Source organism: Amblyomma mixtum, chromosome 9 (genome assembly GCF_055824585.1).
Source record: "Amblyomma mixtum isolate Tamu chromosome 9, ASM5582458v1, whole genome shotgun sequence".
Classification (NCBI taxonomy): Eukaryota; Metazoa; Arthropoda; class Arachnida; order Ixodida; family Ixodidae; genus Amblyomma; species Amblyomma mixtum.
Genome location: NC_143020.1, coordinates 23411117 through 23430357, shown reverse-complemented (window position 1 = coordinate 23430357; position 19241 = coordinate 23411117). Strand labels below are relative to the sequence as shown.

At 47.4% G+C, this 19241-nt stretch overlaps 1 protein-coding gene across 1 annotated transcript in view; it reads right to left on the bottom strand.

Moving 5' to 3' along the window:
• LOC149328510 (chymotrypsinogen A-like) overlaps positions 1 to 14467 on the bottom strand; it is a 35396-nt gene extending 20929 nt beyond the window's left edge. Inside the window, exons 1-3 of the mRNA XM_089559005.1 lie at positions 14401 to 14467; positions 5113 to 5186; positions 4471 to 4586 (exon numbers count right to left, since the gene is read on the bottom strand). Of these exons, the coding sequence (XP_089415131.1) occupies positions 4471 to 4586; positions 5113 to 5186; positions 14401 to 14467 (257 nt within the window). The remainder of the gene's footprint in view (positions 1 to 4470; positions 4587 to 5112; positions 5187 to 14400) is intronic.
• Between the last annotated feature and the right edge of the window lie 4774 nt (positions 14468 to 19241).

The following is a 19241-nucleotide window of genomic DNA, read 5'->3' as shown; positions in this document are numbered from 1 at the left end:
AACAAGAGAGAGAGAGAGAGAAAAGGACGGAAAGGCAGGGAGGTTAACGAGGCGATGCCCAGTTGGCTACCCTGCACTTGGGGAGGGGAACAAAGGGGAAAAAAGGAAAAAGAGCAGCAAGGAAATGAGTCTGTCAAGTGTCCATCGACCACTATGTCACAGGGACAGAGGGCGCGCACTGAAAACTTAAAGATTATAGGCGAGAATGCAACACCGAGTCCCTTAAGAAAGTCAGGAGCGCTTTCACCGCTTTCCGTTGTCTGGAAGGTTGAGTCCAAGGCCCCAGAACGTTAGACTCTGTTAAAGGACGCGAGTCCAAGCGGAGCAGAGAAACACTTAGGACACCGCGCTCTCGCTCAAAACGAGGGCAGTCACAGAGGAGGTGGCTGATCGTTTCGTCACAACCGCACTGGTCACACGCAGGAGAGTCAGCCATTGTGATCAGATGGGAATAGGCGTTTGTGAACGCCACTCCCAGCCACAGGCGGCACAACAGCGTAGTATCACCGCGGGGGAGGCCGAATGGTATGTGATGTTGGAGCAAGAGGTTGAAGTGATGCGAGCGGGGTGACCAACCTCCAGGGGCAGACCACGACGTTACAGTCAGGTTTCGGGCGAGCAGTTGAAGGTGCCTTGCTGCGTCAGCTCTTGTCAGTGGTATGCGGACAGTGTTGGTTGTATCGTGAGCCGATCGAGCAGCATCATCAGCTAAGGCGTTACCAACAATGCCGCTATAGCCTGGTACCCACTGGAAGATGATTTCATGATCTTGTTCAATTGCCTGGTGGTGCAGATATCGTATCTCCGCTGTAAGTTGCTCATGGTCGCTATGTCTCAAGGCAGATTGAAGACATTGTAGGGCAGCTTTTGAATCACAGAAAACAGCCCATTTTTGAGGTGATTGTTGTAAGATATACTGTACTGCCGCAAGAAGCGCAGCCAACTCTGCTCCAGTAGAGGTAGTCCGATGCGAAATTAGTTGGTGAATTTGTGTCTGTCGCGCAGGGACGACCACAGCGCAAGCAGAACTAGTAGAGGTTACTGATCCATCCGTATAGACGTGAGTGCGGTCCGAATATTCGAAGTGGAGCATGGACAGTGTCAGTTGCTTAATGGCTGGCGTCGATAAATTTGACTTCTTTGCTATCCCCGGAATAGCAAGGCGCACACATGGGAGCCGCATACACCACAGAGGAGAGGGAGGTAGTGCTGCCGGGGTGAACTGTTGTGGGATCGACGACTGTTGCGTCGTTATCACCTTTGCAAATGCAGAATGTGGTCTCTGCAGTGGCAGAGGCGCAAGGTGATGCTGTGGAATCCTTGAGATATGACGTATGTGCATTCGCAAGCAGTCTAGGACAATATAAGTAGAGATCGGGTGGTCTTTGGCGAGTGCAATGCTACCCATTGTTGATGCGCTCCGAGGTAGACCTAGGCATGTGCGAAGGGCCTGACCCTGCACTGACTGGAGGGCACGCATGTTAGTTTTGCACGTGTTTGAGAGTACAGGTGTACTGTACCGCAAGCATCCGACAAATAGAGCTCTGTACAACTCCAGCATTGACTGGACCGACGAGCCCCAAGATTTTCCACCTAGAAATCGCAGTAAATGAGCGATAGATGTTAGCTTTTTTTTCAGTAGAGTGCAATGCGGGCTCCATGATAAATTGCGGTCGATCAGGATCCCTAGGAAACGATGAGTTTTGCTGTAAGACATGACTTGACCGTCGATGCGTACCGGATATGGAGTCATACATTTACGTGTAAATGCCACTAGCGCGCACTTTTCTGGTGAAACGCTGAGACCTTGCTTCTGGAGATAGGAAGAAGTGATCGATGCTGCCCGCTGAAGTCTTGCACGCACCTGGGGACGCGTCACAGAGGAGGCCCAAATGCAGATGTCATCGGCGTACATACACATCTGGACGGTGTTGGGGAGATTCTCAGGGAGGGCGATGAGAGTCAGATTAAACAATGTAGGGCTAAGGACACCGCCCTGGGGCACGCCACGGCAGGTGTAATGCTCAGGCGTCGGGCCATCTTTACATTGGATAAAAAATGATCTTTTGGACAGATAGCTCTCTATCCACGCAAACATCCGACCACCGATGCCCACAGTTTCCAGCGCATCAAGGATGGCCTCATGGGTCACGTTGTCGTAGGCACCTTTTACATCCAGAAAGAGTGCCGCTGACAAACGTTTCAAGCGCTTCTGTTGTTGAACCGTGGATACGAGATCAACGACGTTGTCAATAGAAGAGCGACCCCGCCTGAAGCCGGCCATAGCGTCGGGGTATATTTTGTAGTGTTCGAGGTACCACTCAAGGCGCGACAAAACCATTTTCTCCATGACCTTTCCTACGCAACTGGCCAAAAGCTATTGGCCTATACGACGAGAGCTCGAGTGGAGATTTCCCTGGTTTTAGGTGGAAGACGACGAAGTGCATCCTTGTGGAATCGCTTTCTATCTGTCTCCAGCGTTTTTAGTGTATTTTGTGTGTGTATTGCGGGGACGCCGCCCCCGTCATACGGCGATGGATGTGGATCCTCCTGGGCATCCGACCAGACTGCCGGCTCCTTCCTCGAGTTCTTCGAGGAAGCGTTGCAGCCTTCCCAGTGACCCCGACAGCGAGGATACCATAGAGTACTTCAGCGAGGACAGTACCGAAGGTGAATTTGAGACATACCTCAGCCGCAGGACCAAAAGAAGACTATTAAGAGCCAGCTCCTCATCGAGCCAGTCCACGGTGAAGACACCTGGCCAAGCATCGAAGCATACTATTCTAATCCTGCCTGCGCATCGATCCCACAACATGAGGCGGCTTAACAGGCAAGCTGTCTCAATGCAACTTGAGGCCCTTGTGCCGAACGAAATTAAAGACGTTCGCGTGAACTCGCGCAAAAACGTTGTTGCTGTTGACGTCCATCATGCGCCAGCACTCGAATCACTGCGGGCCATCACTGAACTCGAAAACAAAAAAACTGAATGAAGTAGCGGCTGTGGTAACCACAAGCGCGCTAGGCGGTAGTCTTGCTACAGTTTTGCCTACAGCCTACAGTCTTGCATACAGTGGTCTTGCTGCTGTCGGCCGCGTTCAATTTAGAGCTTACAAGGAACAGTCGAGATTAAGCGCTAAAGCAACTACAGCTATCTGGAACTAAGTGGGAGCAGTTTCATGTGGCTGCGATCCTTACAGATAAGTCCTGTTGCATCCGCTTCACAAAGAATATGATAAAGCCGAGTCCCGGCGTGTGACAGCGTGAGCAAGCAAACAGCGCAAGGATTCGCGAAAAAGCGTTAATAAAACTCCTCGGCGTCGCCTGGTTGCGGAGGTGGCTGCCGAGAAAGCGGCGGTTAAAATAGAGGTGATGGAGACGGGAAGGCGATACAGTGAATGTGAGGGGCCAGAGATGGATATATGAGGAATCGGAGCTATGAACGACGAAGTGCGCTGCTGATAGATGACACCGGAGCAGCCAACCGAAGCACGCGCTATGCAGATGGTTGTGGCAGGAACAGTGGGCGCTGCGAACAGTATTCTAAGAAAGAGCTCCAGAGTGCGCTTTTGTGGGGTGAGACGCCAAGGGCAATGGTAACTTCAAGACTTTTATTTTTGGTGCTGGCAACTGGCAGGCTTTTCAAGCGGTAATCAAACCACGCATTCGGCCGATACATGAAGCGTAACCTATTTTTTGATGTACCGGCTGCAATGCTCTGTTAATGAAAACTGGGGTAGAACCTCCGTGGGAAAAGTAGTAAAGCAAATGCTTCAGCGCGAAAGCACTGCAGATCAGCTTGCACTGAGCGGCCTTTCAATTTTGGCTACAGACTTTTCCGGTTCTGCATTCGTAAAATCATTCCAGCCCAACGCTGTCGTACTAAGGCGCATGCGCACAGACGTGTACGGCTTTTTGTTGCTTATTTAGGGAAAGTACAATAAGTGCTACTTTCTCGCTATAGCTGGAGAATCTGTTTAATCGTGCGTCTATGTACTTTGTCAAGAAGGATAATTCCAGTTTTTCAGCTTCACTTCTAAACCACGAGACCAGAACACGTGCCTGGTACTTAGCACTGCATTAGCCTCGCCTGCCCAGCTAGTCCCTCTAATCCTGACGCCATTACTTTCGTGAGTCATAAATATAGAAAAGCTCACTGAGCAAAAACATGCGCATGAATTTTGTTTTTCAGATGGCAGTGATTACCAATTGTTCTTGTGATCTTGATCCTGCTCTTCCTTATGCCAGCTGAGTAATGCCCAATTATCTTCGCGCGGGGAGAGGAGGAACGTCTTAATGCGGCAGTCCTTAAAAGTTATGCATGAATCGCAAGGGATTAGCGGCGTATCCTCTTTCTGTTTCCGCTTCGTGTCTCTCACGGGCGAGCCGCCTGATCTCGACAGTGAGAAGTTCTGGCTGGTGTTCTGCAAAGAAGAACAGAGCCAATTCTCCGTGCTAATTGAGTAAACGTACGCTTCATTGAAGCAATGGGCAGCAGTCAAGACGAACGTCCTGGATATGATGCTTCCACCACAAACTCCCGAAGAGCTTTCCCCTGGGTTATACTTGAGGAATGAATACCAGTGCACCTGCAAGAGATTTACAGATCTTGAGCCTATATTAAAATCTCTTACTTCGCTGTTTACTGACCGTGATAATAAATACTTTTTATTTCTTTCATCGGAGTATACGTTTGAATCTATGTTGGACTGGTAGCCTACCTGAGAATGATTTAGCACATTGCTTAGGAGGCTGTTGTGAGTACGAGGAATAAAATAATACTATTAGTATTCCTGGCTTCTTTCTATGTATTCCCGACCTTTTTTCTAACCCTCTACGACAAGGCTCTATAAATAGGTAATAAATGCTCTTATATTGCGCATAAAACATGGAAATTTGAAGCAGGAAATGAGCATTGTAGGCGTAAAAAGTTAATCTTCTTACGTCTGCAGCTGTTTTTACAGTTCCAGCTGTTGTTTTTTTTTCCAACAAGTTCCTTTAATTATTGTAGCACTCGTTTACTAATCTTTTTTTTTACTAGCACCATGGAAGAGGAGTGCAACGTTATACAAAGCTTTTTTTCAGTTATCTTTAACAAAATATACAGTTTCGTACCATCCAAGGTACTTGACTCTTTAAGGCAGGCTTCCCATTGAACACCCTGGAAACAGGATTTGAACGTCCGCAACCTAAAAGAAAGAAGTAAGAGAAGCATTTGGCAAATTCATACAAAATATTTTCATTTCGAAATGAGCTTTGAGTAATCTCGCAAAGACATGTTTTTAGAACAAAAAAAACGACCACAAATTTGTTTTTCTCTATACAGTTGTGAGCTTCATTGCTAGCAGTGCTTGTTGCTTTAAAAACAAACAAAAATATACGACGGCTCTGTACTGGCTTCATACTCCGTACGAAACATCAATCATATCGCGAGATTTTAGTGTCAAATTCGGCTAGCTTTGCAGCCACTTTAAGTCCACATAAACAGAACACAAACCACAGTTCCAAAAGAGGCGCAAGAAAATGACTTCGCCCTAGAACATTTTTTTCGTATTTTAGAAAAGAAACTTGATTGAAGGGAAATTCGACATCGCCTTTGACCACTGTCTCTTCAATTTTTTTTCAGCGAATTTGTGTCATATTCACCATGGGAAGGAACGTGACACCTAAAGCCAAAATTCAGCTTGGACTTGTGGAAGCTCAATGCAAAATTACTAAAGGACGATAGGTTTGTTTTAGAAACATAGAACGTGTTAGAAGAAGTTCGGTTGAATTATGGAAAAAGTTGGGCAGAAAAGTGGGAGGAATTCAGAGTTGATGTCAAAATGCTATTGAAAGGTCCGTAGAAATCGAGCACGCTGAAAAAGCGGAACAGAAGAACCTAAAAGAGATGTTGAAAGAATTAATTACAGAGGAAAATAGAGCTCCGGGTCTATACACTGACCTTATCAGCGAAGTTAAAGCAAAGCTTGAGGTTACCGATGTGAGATTGTTTCAGGGAGCTGCAATTCGCGCACGAACAGATCGCTTGCCGGCAGAGGATATGCCCAGTAGGCGGAACTTGACGACAGAAAAAAGATACGCTAGAAGAAAAGATAACGTAGAAATTGAAAACAAAGGCATTCTGACAGACAATCCCAAGGCGATAAGGGAGGCTTTCAGTGAGCATTACCGTGATTTGTTCGCTTCCAAATCGGCGGATGTACATGCCTTCCAGGATGAATTTTTAAGTCTCTTACCCCGACTGACCAGTGAAGACACTGACATCCTGTCTGCCGACTTATCAACAGCGGAATTGGAATACGCTATTGATGAGCTTCACTTGGGGAAATCGCCAGGTCCTGACGGGATAACAGCAGAATTTTATAAGGCGTTCAAACGTGAAACTGCTCTCATTTTACTACGCGTTTATGAAGAGTAATTTAGAATTGGTATTTTACCACCGTCGTTTTCCCGTGCACATACAGTACTTATACCGAAAACTGACAATCGGCTCAGCTTAAACAAGTTACTGGTTATCGGCCGATAACGCTTAGTAATGTTGATTATAGTTTTTTATGAAAGTATTAGCCAAACGTTTACAATCAGTTATGGACATCTTGGTTGGCCACCACCAGACGTGTGGAATTCAAGGGCGGACATTCTTCACGAATGTTCATGTCACTCGGAGTATACTGAAATGCTGTGACGCTGACTTTAGGCGAGTCGCAATGCTGCAAATTGATTTAGAGAAGGCCTTTGACCGTGTATCTCATGACATTCTTTTTAAAATCCTCGAACATGTATGTGTAGGAGAAGTTATCTTAAAAGGGGTTAAAATGGCCTATAGTAACTGTACCACGAATCTGGTTGTTAACCGAAAGCTCACACACAAAGTTGCCGTTAGAGCATCCGTGCGGCAAGGCTGCCCAATATCATCGCTACTTTTCGCTCTGTACCTGGAGCCACTTTGCCGAAATGTAATAAAAAACAGCTGTATTCGTGGTTTCGAACTGGAAGCATGTGAAATTAAAGTATTGGCTTATGCCGACTCCGCCATGCCATTTCGATGATTTGGAATGAACAAAGGCGCGTCTAAGTGAATACGGTGTCTTCGTTCACACTCATCTTCCTCCTTTCCCGTTACGGCGAGGTTCAGGTGTCCACCAAGGTATGCGAGACAGATACATTTCCTTTACTCAAAAACCAATTTACCGACGAGCAAGGCGTAGAACCGAACGGGCGATAGCACTCTAATAACTCCCTGGCAGCGTTGCAAGACGCTGTCGCGTTTCACTCTTCAGGGGCGAAGCTCATCTTAAGAACACATCACTGACACAAGTAGCAACACCGTGCTTAAGGCTTTCGCCTCACCGCACTGTAGGTCAACAAAGTGCCCCCCTGATTTTTTTGTAAGATAATGTGGGGTCCACAAAGAGTGAGCCAATGCTGTACTGATGCGAATTCACAGTGCGTTTCCTCGTGAAAGACATAGATTTGTACTTGGTAATGTTTAATGAAAGGAGGGACTTATTACACCATGAGGCGATTGTGTTAAGATCGGTTTGAAGTAAAGATGAATCCTTGGTCGTCTCAATAACTCTGTATATGACGCAATCATCTGCAAAAGGCCGTAAATTAAGAGTTTTTGTAACAAGGGAGATCATTAATGTAAATGAGGAATAGAAGCGGTGACAGTCCGGCGCCTTGAGGCACCCTGGTTTTACGCCGGTGAAGGGTGAGTGGCTATCGTTTGCGGAAGTGAAATAAAATTTTCAATCCAGCGGATTAGGTTGGCGGGAATTCCTTTACAGACACTAGACGTTACAGACACCAAGCCGCTTATACTTGCCCGATACGCCAAAGCTGTCGCTCTCTAACCACACTGAGCAGCAGTTGAACCACAGTTTCACATAAACTCATAGAGATTTCAAATATTTACAGAACAATGCGCTCTTACTTTTTAATAACTTTCTGCAAAGCATCATGACTGAATGAATTCAACTGCCGATCTCTACGATAGTTTCCTGATGAGGCTGTATAATTCTGTTTGCTAGAATTGCGAAGCTGCTGCGCGAGACTGAAGCCGCCGTCGCGATTGCATGGCAGGGTATAGATCATAATTTACCGGCTTCGTGCTCTCTCTCGATACATGTCGCTTCTGAATTGCACCAAAAAGAATGCAGCCGCGCTTATCGCAGAACAGTACCTCTAAGCACTGACCCATTTATTCAAGGCAACATTCCAGAACATGTTCTCTCGAATGGCTTGCCCATGACTAAGGTTTCTAATATGGTGATAGAACAGCCTATTGTAGGAACGGGTTTTTAAAATTTGTTAACTTTATTTTTGGCCGAAAGTAAAGTAATCGCGGTGCGGTTACTTTACTAAAAGTGCATTTCACTGCATTGCGTACAGCATTTTCTTTGCAGATTTACTTCTAAAGCTAACAGCAAATTTTAGCTAGTTTACTCCTTGCAGTAGCAAACCGCAGTGTAGAAAATGCTTCCGTATGCAAGGACACTGCATACAAACCATTAAAATCACCATCAGGTTGACTGCGTCATCTACAGGCCAAATCCCTCTCCCACAATTCTCCTATTAACTTTGTCCTCTCTCAGATGCGGCCACCTTATTCCCAGAGAGAGAGAAAGGAATTTTAATTAGGGAAAGGTGGAGAGGTCGGCCGGTGGTAACATGGCCCTGGCCTGCTACTCCACACAGGGGAAAGGGAAGAGGAGGAAAAGGAAAGTGAGAATGAAGGCATATGATGGCATAATACGAGTTTCACGGGTGATGTCCACACACACACACACACACACACACACACACACACACACACACACACACACACACACACACACACACACACACACACACACACACACACACACACACACACACACACACACACACACACACACACACACACACACACAAACACACACACACACACACACACACGCACGCACGCACGCACGCACGCACGCACACGCACACGCACACGCACACACACACACACACGCACGCACACGCACGCACACGCACACGCACACGCACACACGCACACACACACACACAGGCTGGCACTCGCATCGCGGTTAGTAGACGCGCATAAAACTCATAAAACTGGTGTCTGCAACACAAACACCGACACATGTCAATAACCATGTAGGTTGTGCACAGGCGGTCACAGACGAGTATCCAGGCCTGTTTCACACAAAAAGTTGAGCAGGGCCTTTATAACACGCCACCAATCAGAACGTCTCGTCCTGGCGCCCAGAAGAGTTTCCTGAGAGAGAGGGCGAGAGTCAAGTTGTTTCACGGTCGCCTCCAATGTTGTTCTTTCAGCAGTACAGTTCGGGCACTCACAAAGAAGGTGTCCAATAGTCTCTGGAGTGTGGCACTGTGCGCAATTGGGTTACTTTCGATACCGATCTTGTGATGATAGTGTTTGGTGTAGGCAACGCCAAGCCGTAGCCGGTGGAGTAAAGTCCTATGACGTCGCACCACAACAGATGGCAAATGTAATCGTGAGCCAGCGTCAAGCTTACAGACGCGGTCCTGTTGATAACTCGAATCATGCCAGTGCGACTGCATTGCCGCTTGCATTAAATGCTCCAACAAGGATTCAATGTCTCATCTAGAAAAGGCTATCTCAATGAAAGCACCATCACTATGTACCATCCGAGCCTCGGCGTCAGCACGCTCGTTTCCCGCTATGCCGCAATGGCTCGGTATCCATTGAAACTTTATGATATGGCCGCGGTGGAAAGCTTCGGCTAACAAAACCACAATCTGTTGAACCAGCTGCTCGCATGCCCTTGGTTTTAGATAAGTTTGTACGACCTGGAATGCCGATCTGGAGTCGCAGAATATAGTCCATTGCTGCGCTGGCTGGTGACCAATATAAAGGATGGCTTCTCGTATGGCTGCCAATTCGGTTGCCGTAGAGAGCGTTTTGTGCATGAGCCTGAAACGGTGACATGAGGCATTTCCTGGCACTACCACCGCTGCAGCTGAAGAAGTGGTCGTCACGGATCCGTCCACGAAAACATGCTGGGTGTTAGTATACATAGATGTAATGTATGACAGCGCCAGCTGTTTCGGTCCGACTGTTGGAATGTGCGTCTTTGTTATCCCTGGGATTGTTGTCCGTATTTGCGGCATCTGACCAGGCATCGTCATCACCCCCTGACCAACATTAGTGCGGTGCGTCCAGATGCAGCCTTTTCCAGAGCCCTTTGGATGCAGCGCAATGTGGTGCCTTCGAACTACGCGCCACACCAGATTGCGGAGGTGCCACTTTGGGCAGTACCAAAAACTTATCCCCAGAAATTTCTTAATCATAATCGCCTTCGTAATGTTCTTCCGCCCCCTGACACGCTTACTATTTGTTTGCTAATGCTACACGCTCAGCTCTCAGTGAGGATGCTATTACATACACCACACTTCGTAACCTTCCTGACTGCGCCAAAGAATTCCTCCTTCAAACCTACAACGAGGCCTGGGAGAGCGACTGCTTGCCGAGCTCCTGGACATCCTCCCTTATTTCTATGATTCCAAAGCCGGGCTAACATCCCTTTCTCTCTAACCTCCGCCCAATCTCCCTGACGTCGTGCATTGGTAAGACCCTTGAGCGAATGGCTGTAACTCGCCTCTCTAATTTTCTTGATGAACGGGAGTTCTTCCCCCGTTCTCTCATTGGCTTCCCACGCCGCGTCTGTGCACAGGACATGTTTCTGATTCTCCAGCAAACGTTCCTGTCCCCTATACCCACTCAAATTCACGCACTTGTGACCGTCGATGTTCCCAAGGCCTTTGACGTTGTTTGCCACGTTCACATCCTTTCTCAACTCGCAATTTTGGATTGTGGCTCCCGCATGTACTCCTATATCCGTTCATTCCTCTCAAAACGTGTGGCTCGCTTTCGAGTAGACACCCACTTGTCTAACCCACACCACCTCACACGTGGCACTCCACAAGGTGCTGTTGTCTCTCCTACCCTTTCAATCTCGTTGTGACATCACTCTCTGGTGTTCATCTGGCTCTCACGGTCACGTAAGAGACACCCTGCAACGTGGCCTAGATCTCATTGACTCCTTTCTCACCACCGCTGGCCTCTCTCCTGCTCCTGAGAAATACGAGCTTCTCCTTCTCACCATTCCTCCTACCAGCGCCCACACATCCACTTCGTCTCTCGCCACCTTTTTGGCTCTCCCATTCCTGTCGTCAAACAGTGCAAAGTTCTTGCCTTCCCTTTGCATGTGGCCAAGAATGTGCAAGCCCTCCAACGCGTTGTCACCACCTGTCACTCGGTAACTGTAAGCCCTCCACGCGCTGGCGCTGGACCTGGCCCATTGCCTCTTCTATTGCCCGGCTGCTCAGCAGTCGGTTTCCTTCCCCCACCCTCTCTATCCACCACCACTTGGCTCGACTGGCTTGGCGCTGAAGGGGGACAACAGCGGCTTCTGGTCGCCCAGGCGGTCGATATGCTCAGCCTATAAATTATGGTCGAATAAAAGTCTTTTACTAACACTACTACTATTTGTTGGTATCCAGTTCATTACCAATTACGACCATAGGTATCTTGCGTTCGCATTACATGCCCTGCCCAAGCGCAAGTCTTCTTGATTTCTACAACGTAATTAGTCTGCACTTCATGGACCTCCCTTGTGCCCCGGAAGAAGTAGAGGAAGCAGCTATAGCGATAGCTATTGCCGAGACCAATGCGGCTTATATAATAAGCGATTCAAAAAGAGCCATTCTTAACTTCGCCCGCGGACGCGTCCATCGCCCCGCGTGGCAGATATTGAGAATGTGCACCCTAAATTCCGATAGGCGTATTGTGCTCGTGTGGGTACCGGTTAACTCTGGCAATCCTGGAAATGAGGCCGCCGGTAACATAGCCCGAGGACTTATTTGCCGGCCAAATGGTGACCCCAGCCGGGATTTCTCGAAAGAGCGGGCACACACATTCTCAGAACTGACTCAACAAGCACGCCTTGCCCGTCGACTCATCCCCCTATTCACCCTCGCCTATCCCACTCCCAGCAAATCCTCTGGAGGCGACTCCAGACCCGAACTCTTCATACCCCTCAGCTTCTAGCCTAGTTCCGCCATGTTTCCCCAGGGTGCACTCTTTGCGGAGAATCGCACGCCACCAAGGACCACATCCTCTTCGGCTGCCCTGCCGATCCTCCCCCGCAGGGACAGCCCGCCATCGGCATATGGGAGAAATGGGAGCCCCTTCTTGCGTCGCAGGATCCGGACACGCAACTTCGCTGTGAGAACCGGGGTGCCAGTGCCATGGCCCTATGTGGCCTGGACACATGCGCGTAATGTGAGGGCTGTGCGGTGGCCCTGAGACCTTGCACGGTCCAAACTCGCTTACGCAATAAAGTTTTCCATCCATCATCTGCATTTATTCTCGGAGCCACGCTGCTCCTTAACCGTCTGTTAACGTTACACCTATCATTTTCTTTTCCATAGCTCGCTGTATTGCCCTCCGTATAAATTGAACCCGTTTCTATCGCCTCCATCTTTCTTCCCCATAGGTGAGCACCGGTAATATACACATGATATATACTTTTGTTTGGAGAGGCAATGGTTAACTGCCATCGATGATGTCAAAGAAACTGCAAAATGCTCTCCACCTCATTCTTATTCTATTAGTTATTTGTTTCTCGTAATCCTGATTAGCTGTCACTACCTGCCCTAAGACCACGTATTCTCTTACCTCTACCACCCCCCTCGGTAAAAATTGTAAACTTCTGCTTCCATCCGATACTGTTGAACATTACTTTGGTTTGGTGCATATTAATTTTTGGGCCAACTTTTCTACTCTGCCTAACCAAGTCAATAAAAATTCTGATCAATTCATCCCCTGAGTGACTTAGCAAAATAATGTGATCTGCGAATCACAGATTGTCAAGGAATTAGCCACGTGCTCTTCTTCCCTACTGTTTATAATCCAGGCCTCTGAATACCTCCTGTAAAAGAGGCAGTGAACAGCATTGCCGAGATTCAGTCTCCCTGCCTGACGCAAATTCTTATCGGAAATTTATTTTTCACTTTAAGTGGACGCAAATTCTCTTCGGAAATTTATTTCTCACTTTAAGGAACACTACTGCGGCTGTCCACTTCTTATAGATATCTTACAAACTTTTTAAATAAGGCTTACCTAAATCCCGATTTCGTTCTGCCTACCAGACTGCTGTAATATTATTTCCCGTCATCCATAAAAGTTTTACTTGAAATTCCTCTATTCAGTCAATTTCTCTGTCACCTGGCTCCGTATTCAGATATTGTGTCATAATAAAATGCTTAATAATCTGTTGCACCAGCCACATCTGAATGCTCGAAACGCCAGAAGCAGATGGGGTGGTTAGTATGCAGTAAAAAGGGCCCAAGAAACCAGACAGTGACGTAAAACACATAGCGTACGCTCCTATGGTAGCAGATGCTCAAGGGCAGCCAACATGGTGGGGCGCTCTAAAGCGGAGCCTCTCGCTCCGAAGTGAACTCGTTGGTGTTATTGCGTATACAGGGTTATGCTTCGTCTCATCTTGCCTGTAACAAATTGCATAAAACATAAATTCGTCTTGATTTTTTTAGTTCATTGGACGATTCAATAGCGCCTTGGCCAAAAGAGTACCGGATTATTGTAGAAATTGTTCTCGTCATTCAAACCAGATGCCGTCAATATCACCAGTATTATCTTCTCCTCTGCATACTTGGAATGTAACAAAAAGCATAATTTCCCGCTAAACACTTGCGTTAAACTGCGTACAAACGTGCATTTTCTGCACTAGAACTCTCTATTACCTGTTGAAGCGTCCTGCATCATAACCGTATATGTGATGTCTGGCAGCGTTGTTGTTGTTGCGACTGAGAGAAGGATGAAAAGGAAATTGCATGGGCCTGCCTACTGGCTCGAGCCGAGCCACCACCGCTGCCACGTGCAGACAGAGGAGAGTTAAAAGATGAGAGCAAAGAGAAAAAGAAAAGAAAAGACGCGCGTCGCAGCAACAACCGCGTCCGCCGAAGCGGACGCTGGCTGAAAAAAAAATGGCCTAGGCTTAACTTGGTTAAGCCTGGAGAATGCGAAGCATCATCGTGTCGCGTAATTTGGAGGCGCACAACCTCAGCGACTGCGCGAGGTGGGCCCCCGTTTCTCCACTGTCGTGACGTCATCAAGTCACGTGGTGTGACGTCATGTATCACGTGATTTGTAGGCGCACAACCACAGCGACGGCGCGAGGTGGGCCCCCGTTTCTCCACTGTCGTGACGTCATCGTGTCACGTGGTGTGACGTACTTGTATCACGTGATTTGGAGGCGCATAACCACGGTAAAGGGCTGAAGTGGTAGCTAAAGTAGTATGCTTCGCATAAAACAGATCAGCGGCCGAAGCCGCGCTCACTCCACCTCCTCTCCGGCAGCGTGAAATCGATCGCCGTGCACATGATCGGCAGCGTGAAACCGATCATGTTCACGGATGGTGTCGCCAGGGGCGCGCTACCCGGCACTTAAGCCATTGGCCATTGGCGTTCATTACGCTCACTGGCGTTGGCCTTGTCATCGTTTAACACTGCGAACATTTTCAGGAATGGAAGGCGGGCGCTCGCGGCGAGGCACGTAAGGTGTGCGTAGTGACGTCATTTGCTCCTCGCGCATGCGCAGTATGGTCCTGCCGTAGCACGCGAAACGGCGAGACTGTGGGCAATGTAGGTCACCCAACACTATATGGCGGCGCGCAGATGTTGCGTTCGCAGTCCCCCAGGTTTAACCAGAGCTAAATCACAGCCAGTTTTCTTCGCCCCTCCCTTTTATTTACTTGCTGAAGAAAAATTAAAAACATAAGATTGGCAACTTGCGGTTCTTGCAGTTCGCGCATAAAAGGAATAGAAAACGTAAACTACCGTCTGCACAACAGTGCGATCAAAGCGGCAAATTACGACCAGCTATGTTGCAGACGGCAAGTCGTCGGCGTCTTGATGGTTCGCTCATTGTGCAGCGAGTCAGCGCATGCCATAAATTTTACGCGACAGCGTATACATCTCGTTCGGTCGAAAAGCCGTCGGCGTCATAATAGTTGTGAGTACCGCCCGTCGGAAAGAATCGTATCATGGCAACAGTTTGCCGCAGAATGCTCCAGATGGTGCCATACGATTCAGTGTTTCGTGCAACATAAATGTACTACTTACGTTAGAGCCTGGGTTCCAGCAGAAATTCAAACCGACAACCTATACTTAGGGGCTGCGTACGCCCCCAAGATATGGGAGATATATCTTTTCGTTTCCTCAATGTCAGTGCAAGTTAAAGAACCCCAGGTGGTCGAAATTTCCGGAGCCCTCCACTACGTCGTCTCTCATAGCCTTAGTCGCTTTGGGACCTTAAACACCATAAACCAAACCAAACTATCAACTTAAATTTTCGTTTTCTTCATTACGGCACTTCTTTCTATTTCTTCTTTCCCTCTCACCTTTCTCCCTTCTCTTACGGTGCGGTTCGGGTTTGCACCAAAATGCAACAGAATTACTGTGCCATTTCCATTGCTCAAAAATGCGTTGCGTTCCATAGTGTGTCCAACGGGCAACGCGTCGGTGGTGGTGAAAAGCATTTATTTAGTAATTTACATAGAGGTGCTCGGGGAGAGGCCCCTAATGGGTCTCACCCCTTACAATGATAGGCGGAGTCCCTGATTCCGGGATCCCGTTGGTCCAGACCGCTACACAAGTCCGCCGAACCAGGGCCTGTTGGGCCGATAGTTCCTGGCAGCTGAGCAGGGCCGCCTCCCAGTCCTCTCGGGTAGGGGAAGGGCTGATTGGGGGGAGAGAAGGATTTTTTCTGCATGCCCAAACCATGTGGAAGGTGTCGGCCACCTCCCCACAGAATGAGCAGCGGCCGTCAAAAGAAGGATTAAAGTGCTTGAGAACCGCCGGGCACAGCAGGGTGTTTGTAAAGAGCCTGAGAAGAATTCGTTCGCCCGCGCCGACACTCAGATGGCTTTCCGTGGACTCCCTGGCAGCGCTGCAACACGCTGGCGCGTTCCACTGCTAAGGCAAAGCTTAAGCGTCCTCAAATTTTCCTCTCCGTTCCTTTTTACCCTCAAGACTAATGTAAAACGCCGTGTTGTGCGAACAAGCTATCTGACCTTTGTTCCCCAACGGTGGCCGATGGCTGTTGCGGCCGCCTTGTGTCACTGCAAAGCCATGCGTAGTTGCGTCGACATTAAGGCGAAAGCCTTTAATGGCTGATGCTCGCGATGTCCGTCCATGTTCGCGGTGTCCGTCCGTGCTCGCGGCGTCTGACCATGCTCGCGGTGTCCGTCCTTGCGCAGGAATCGTGCCAACTGTGGCCTCTCCTCCGCGCAGCCGCGCAACCTCCTCCGTAATTTCCTTTCCTACAGTTCATTTCCTTCACTACGGGCCCTTTTTCTGATCCTTCTTTCACTGCCACTTCCTCCCTTCCTCTGCAAACGGATGATGGGTGTCCACCCAGAGATGCGAGACTGTTACTGCACAATTTTTTTTCCTCAAATAGAATTTTCAATTTCTTCACTGCAGCCCGTCTTTGTCTTTCTTCTTTCACTCCAACTGCCTCCCTTCCTGTACGGTGCGGTTCGGGTGTCCACGGCGATGGTTGCTAGGGAACGGCTCTTGGAGCCGCAACAACAACACAAAAGCGCGTTGCAGGCGTCCACTGACCCAGGGAGCCAGTTATTAGCGCTTCCTTTCCTTAAAATGATCGGAGTGTAAAACGTCAACGTCAACGTCAATGAACACAATTAACGCCGAACGGACAACGGCGACGGCGAAGCGCAAAACGGGCGCCAAAGCGCTGCGCTCTGAAACACTACATTCAAAATAGAAACCGCAGTCACCAAAGACAATAAAAACTGCACATGCGGAAAGCCTGCCACGCGCCAAGCGGTTCGGAGAAGCGGCGGTGGGTTGACCACAAGGCTATCGTCAAGCACATTTTAAAATTTCCAAAGTGTCCGGTATTTTTTCTTCTTTAAATACACCTCCGGCCTTTACGGTGCAGAAAACTTCATCTGAACAATTGATTCTATTTATTAAAGTCTACTGCTTAAACAAGACAGCTTTTGAATTTTCTTTACAGTGGAATTCGATGCGCAGCTCAACTTGTGGCTGAATTTTTCTCTCGCGTTGGTCGCATTTCATTTCTCGCCAAGGAGCGATAGCGCCGCTCGACATTTCGCTGCAGCGACCGCAACGCAGTCACATCCTGTCATCGTTCACCATCGCAAGCGAATCTTCATCCTTGTTCGGCGTTTCGATCAATCAGGTGTGGCCGCTGCAGCAGATTATGACGGTTCTATTATGGCGCAAACTTGGAACATAGACACCGATTTACAGTCTGAATACGGTCGATTGTAGAGAAGCTTTTGCAAAATCCTGTCTGGTCATTTGGTTACGTGAAATCTATGGTTGTCCAGACTCTATTTCGATTACCTTAATTTTTCTTGTGGGCAATGGACTGTAAGCTAATCCGTCTTTCATTTTGTTGCGTTTTATAATTTGTGTTTCCAGTTGAATACTTGTGGACTAGTTTGATATAAATACTCCCATCACATCGCTATATTTTTTTCTTGTGCTGTTTTTATTGTTCACATAGCACTGCTTGTTCCCCTGCTTTTGTGGAAACAATCTGAACATCTTTTTTCTAATTTTTGAATTGGTTGTGTACCTATGCCACTGTTATGCATGCCGGATATCTGTCAGGCCAACTGGCACTTTGTCTCGGCTCCCTCTTTCTTTATTGGCTGGAAAATAAACTTCAAACTTTGGACCAAAAAAAGGGGACTTACTAGGCTCGTTGATGTCCTCGTTATGCACCTGAAAAAGAGAGAACGAGAAACCTTTTAATAAAAAGCAGATAATTTAGGCGGAATTTAAAAATTGCTGCCATGCTACTCGGCGTCGGGAAGCGAATTTGGGAGATAAAGACAAAAGAATAGAGATTCGGAAGAGATAAAACTAAGAAGACGATAAAAAAAAGGCGGCAACGAAATGCGTACTAAGGTTCATCAGCGAGAAATGATGTAACATATGAAATGATGAAGTGCTTATTCCGGCAAATGGGTTAACAAAGTTCGCAGCGTAAAGAATGCATGAGGGTAACATTCCAGGTGAAATCAGAGCGTGTCAAGACGGTCAATGTCCTTTAAATACACAAACAAAAAGTTCGTTTCATGTCTTCATTAACCTAGGCTTTGCTAAAGGACCTAAACCCTGTTCATTGTTAACGGCACTGTGGACAGGCTTTTCTTGCAATGTTCATAGTGCTCACACTCGACAGTATATGCAGGACACTGACATGCATCTAAAAAAACATGCTGTATTCAGTACTTTACATTACGTGGTGAGTAGAAGGTTAGTTCTGAAACTGATTGAATTCCTTCTGTACCAGGTCATTTCATGCCAACTTCGACAACAATCATCTCATTATGTGTATATATATCTGTCAGCGTGGCCTCACAAATATTTTCTCGGGAAGAGGACAACCAATCAGTACTAAACCTTGTGAAGAGTATCGTACAGCCACTCACAGTGCACCCTTGAACTTTGAGCGTTTATTAATCTTCCTTTTATTTGCCAAAACAAGATTGTACCGTTTGAGACAGCTTCACCTATACAGCTTATTATACTTTAATATAGTATTATAATGGTCGCCTTCTCATTTTTACTTGTTTTTCACATAAGTGCTTTGCCGGAATGATTTCTTATCATCATTCGATGGGGCTGTTCAGTTCAGTTCGCAAGACACGATTTGATCTGCCTGAAGTTATAAAGTCCACAAGCAACAGCGTATAGGGAGTTGGACACCGTTCGCGTCGTTAACCCTTGTGATGTGGGAAATTCCTTTCAATGATTTTTTTTTCAGTCAGAGTAGTGGGTTCTTCTATTCACGAGAAACTGCATATGCCGGTGTAACTCTCCCCTTTACCGAGCCCCTTTTCTTCAAATGTGCAGTTTCGCTCTTGGCATTAGATATGCGTATTTTCTTATGTCTATATAAAGACCAAATTTAGTATTTTCCTTCTCAGATAGATCTGAAGTTTTCCGTGCCCATAAATGTTACCTCCTATTTAAGTAACCTGACATCAATGACTAAAAAATTTTGAACTTCACAACTGCCCCACTTTTATACGCTCATGCGATTGAAGGGTTATTTTCTTATATATTTATGCCATTTCCGTTAATTTCTTTATCATCTAACGTATTTCTGCACTAA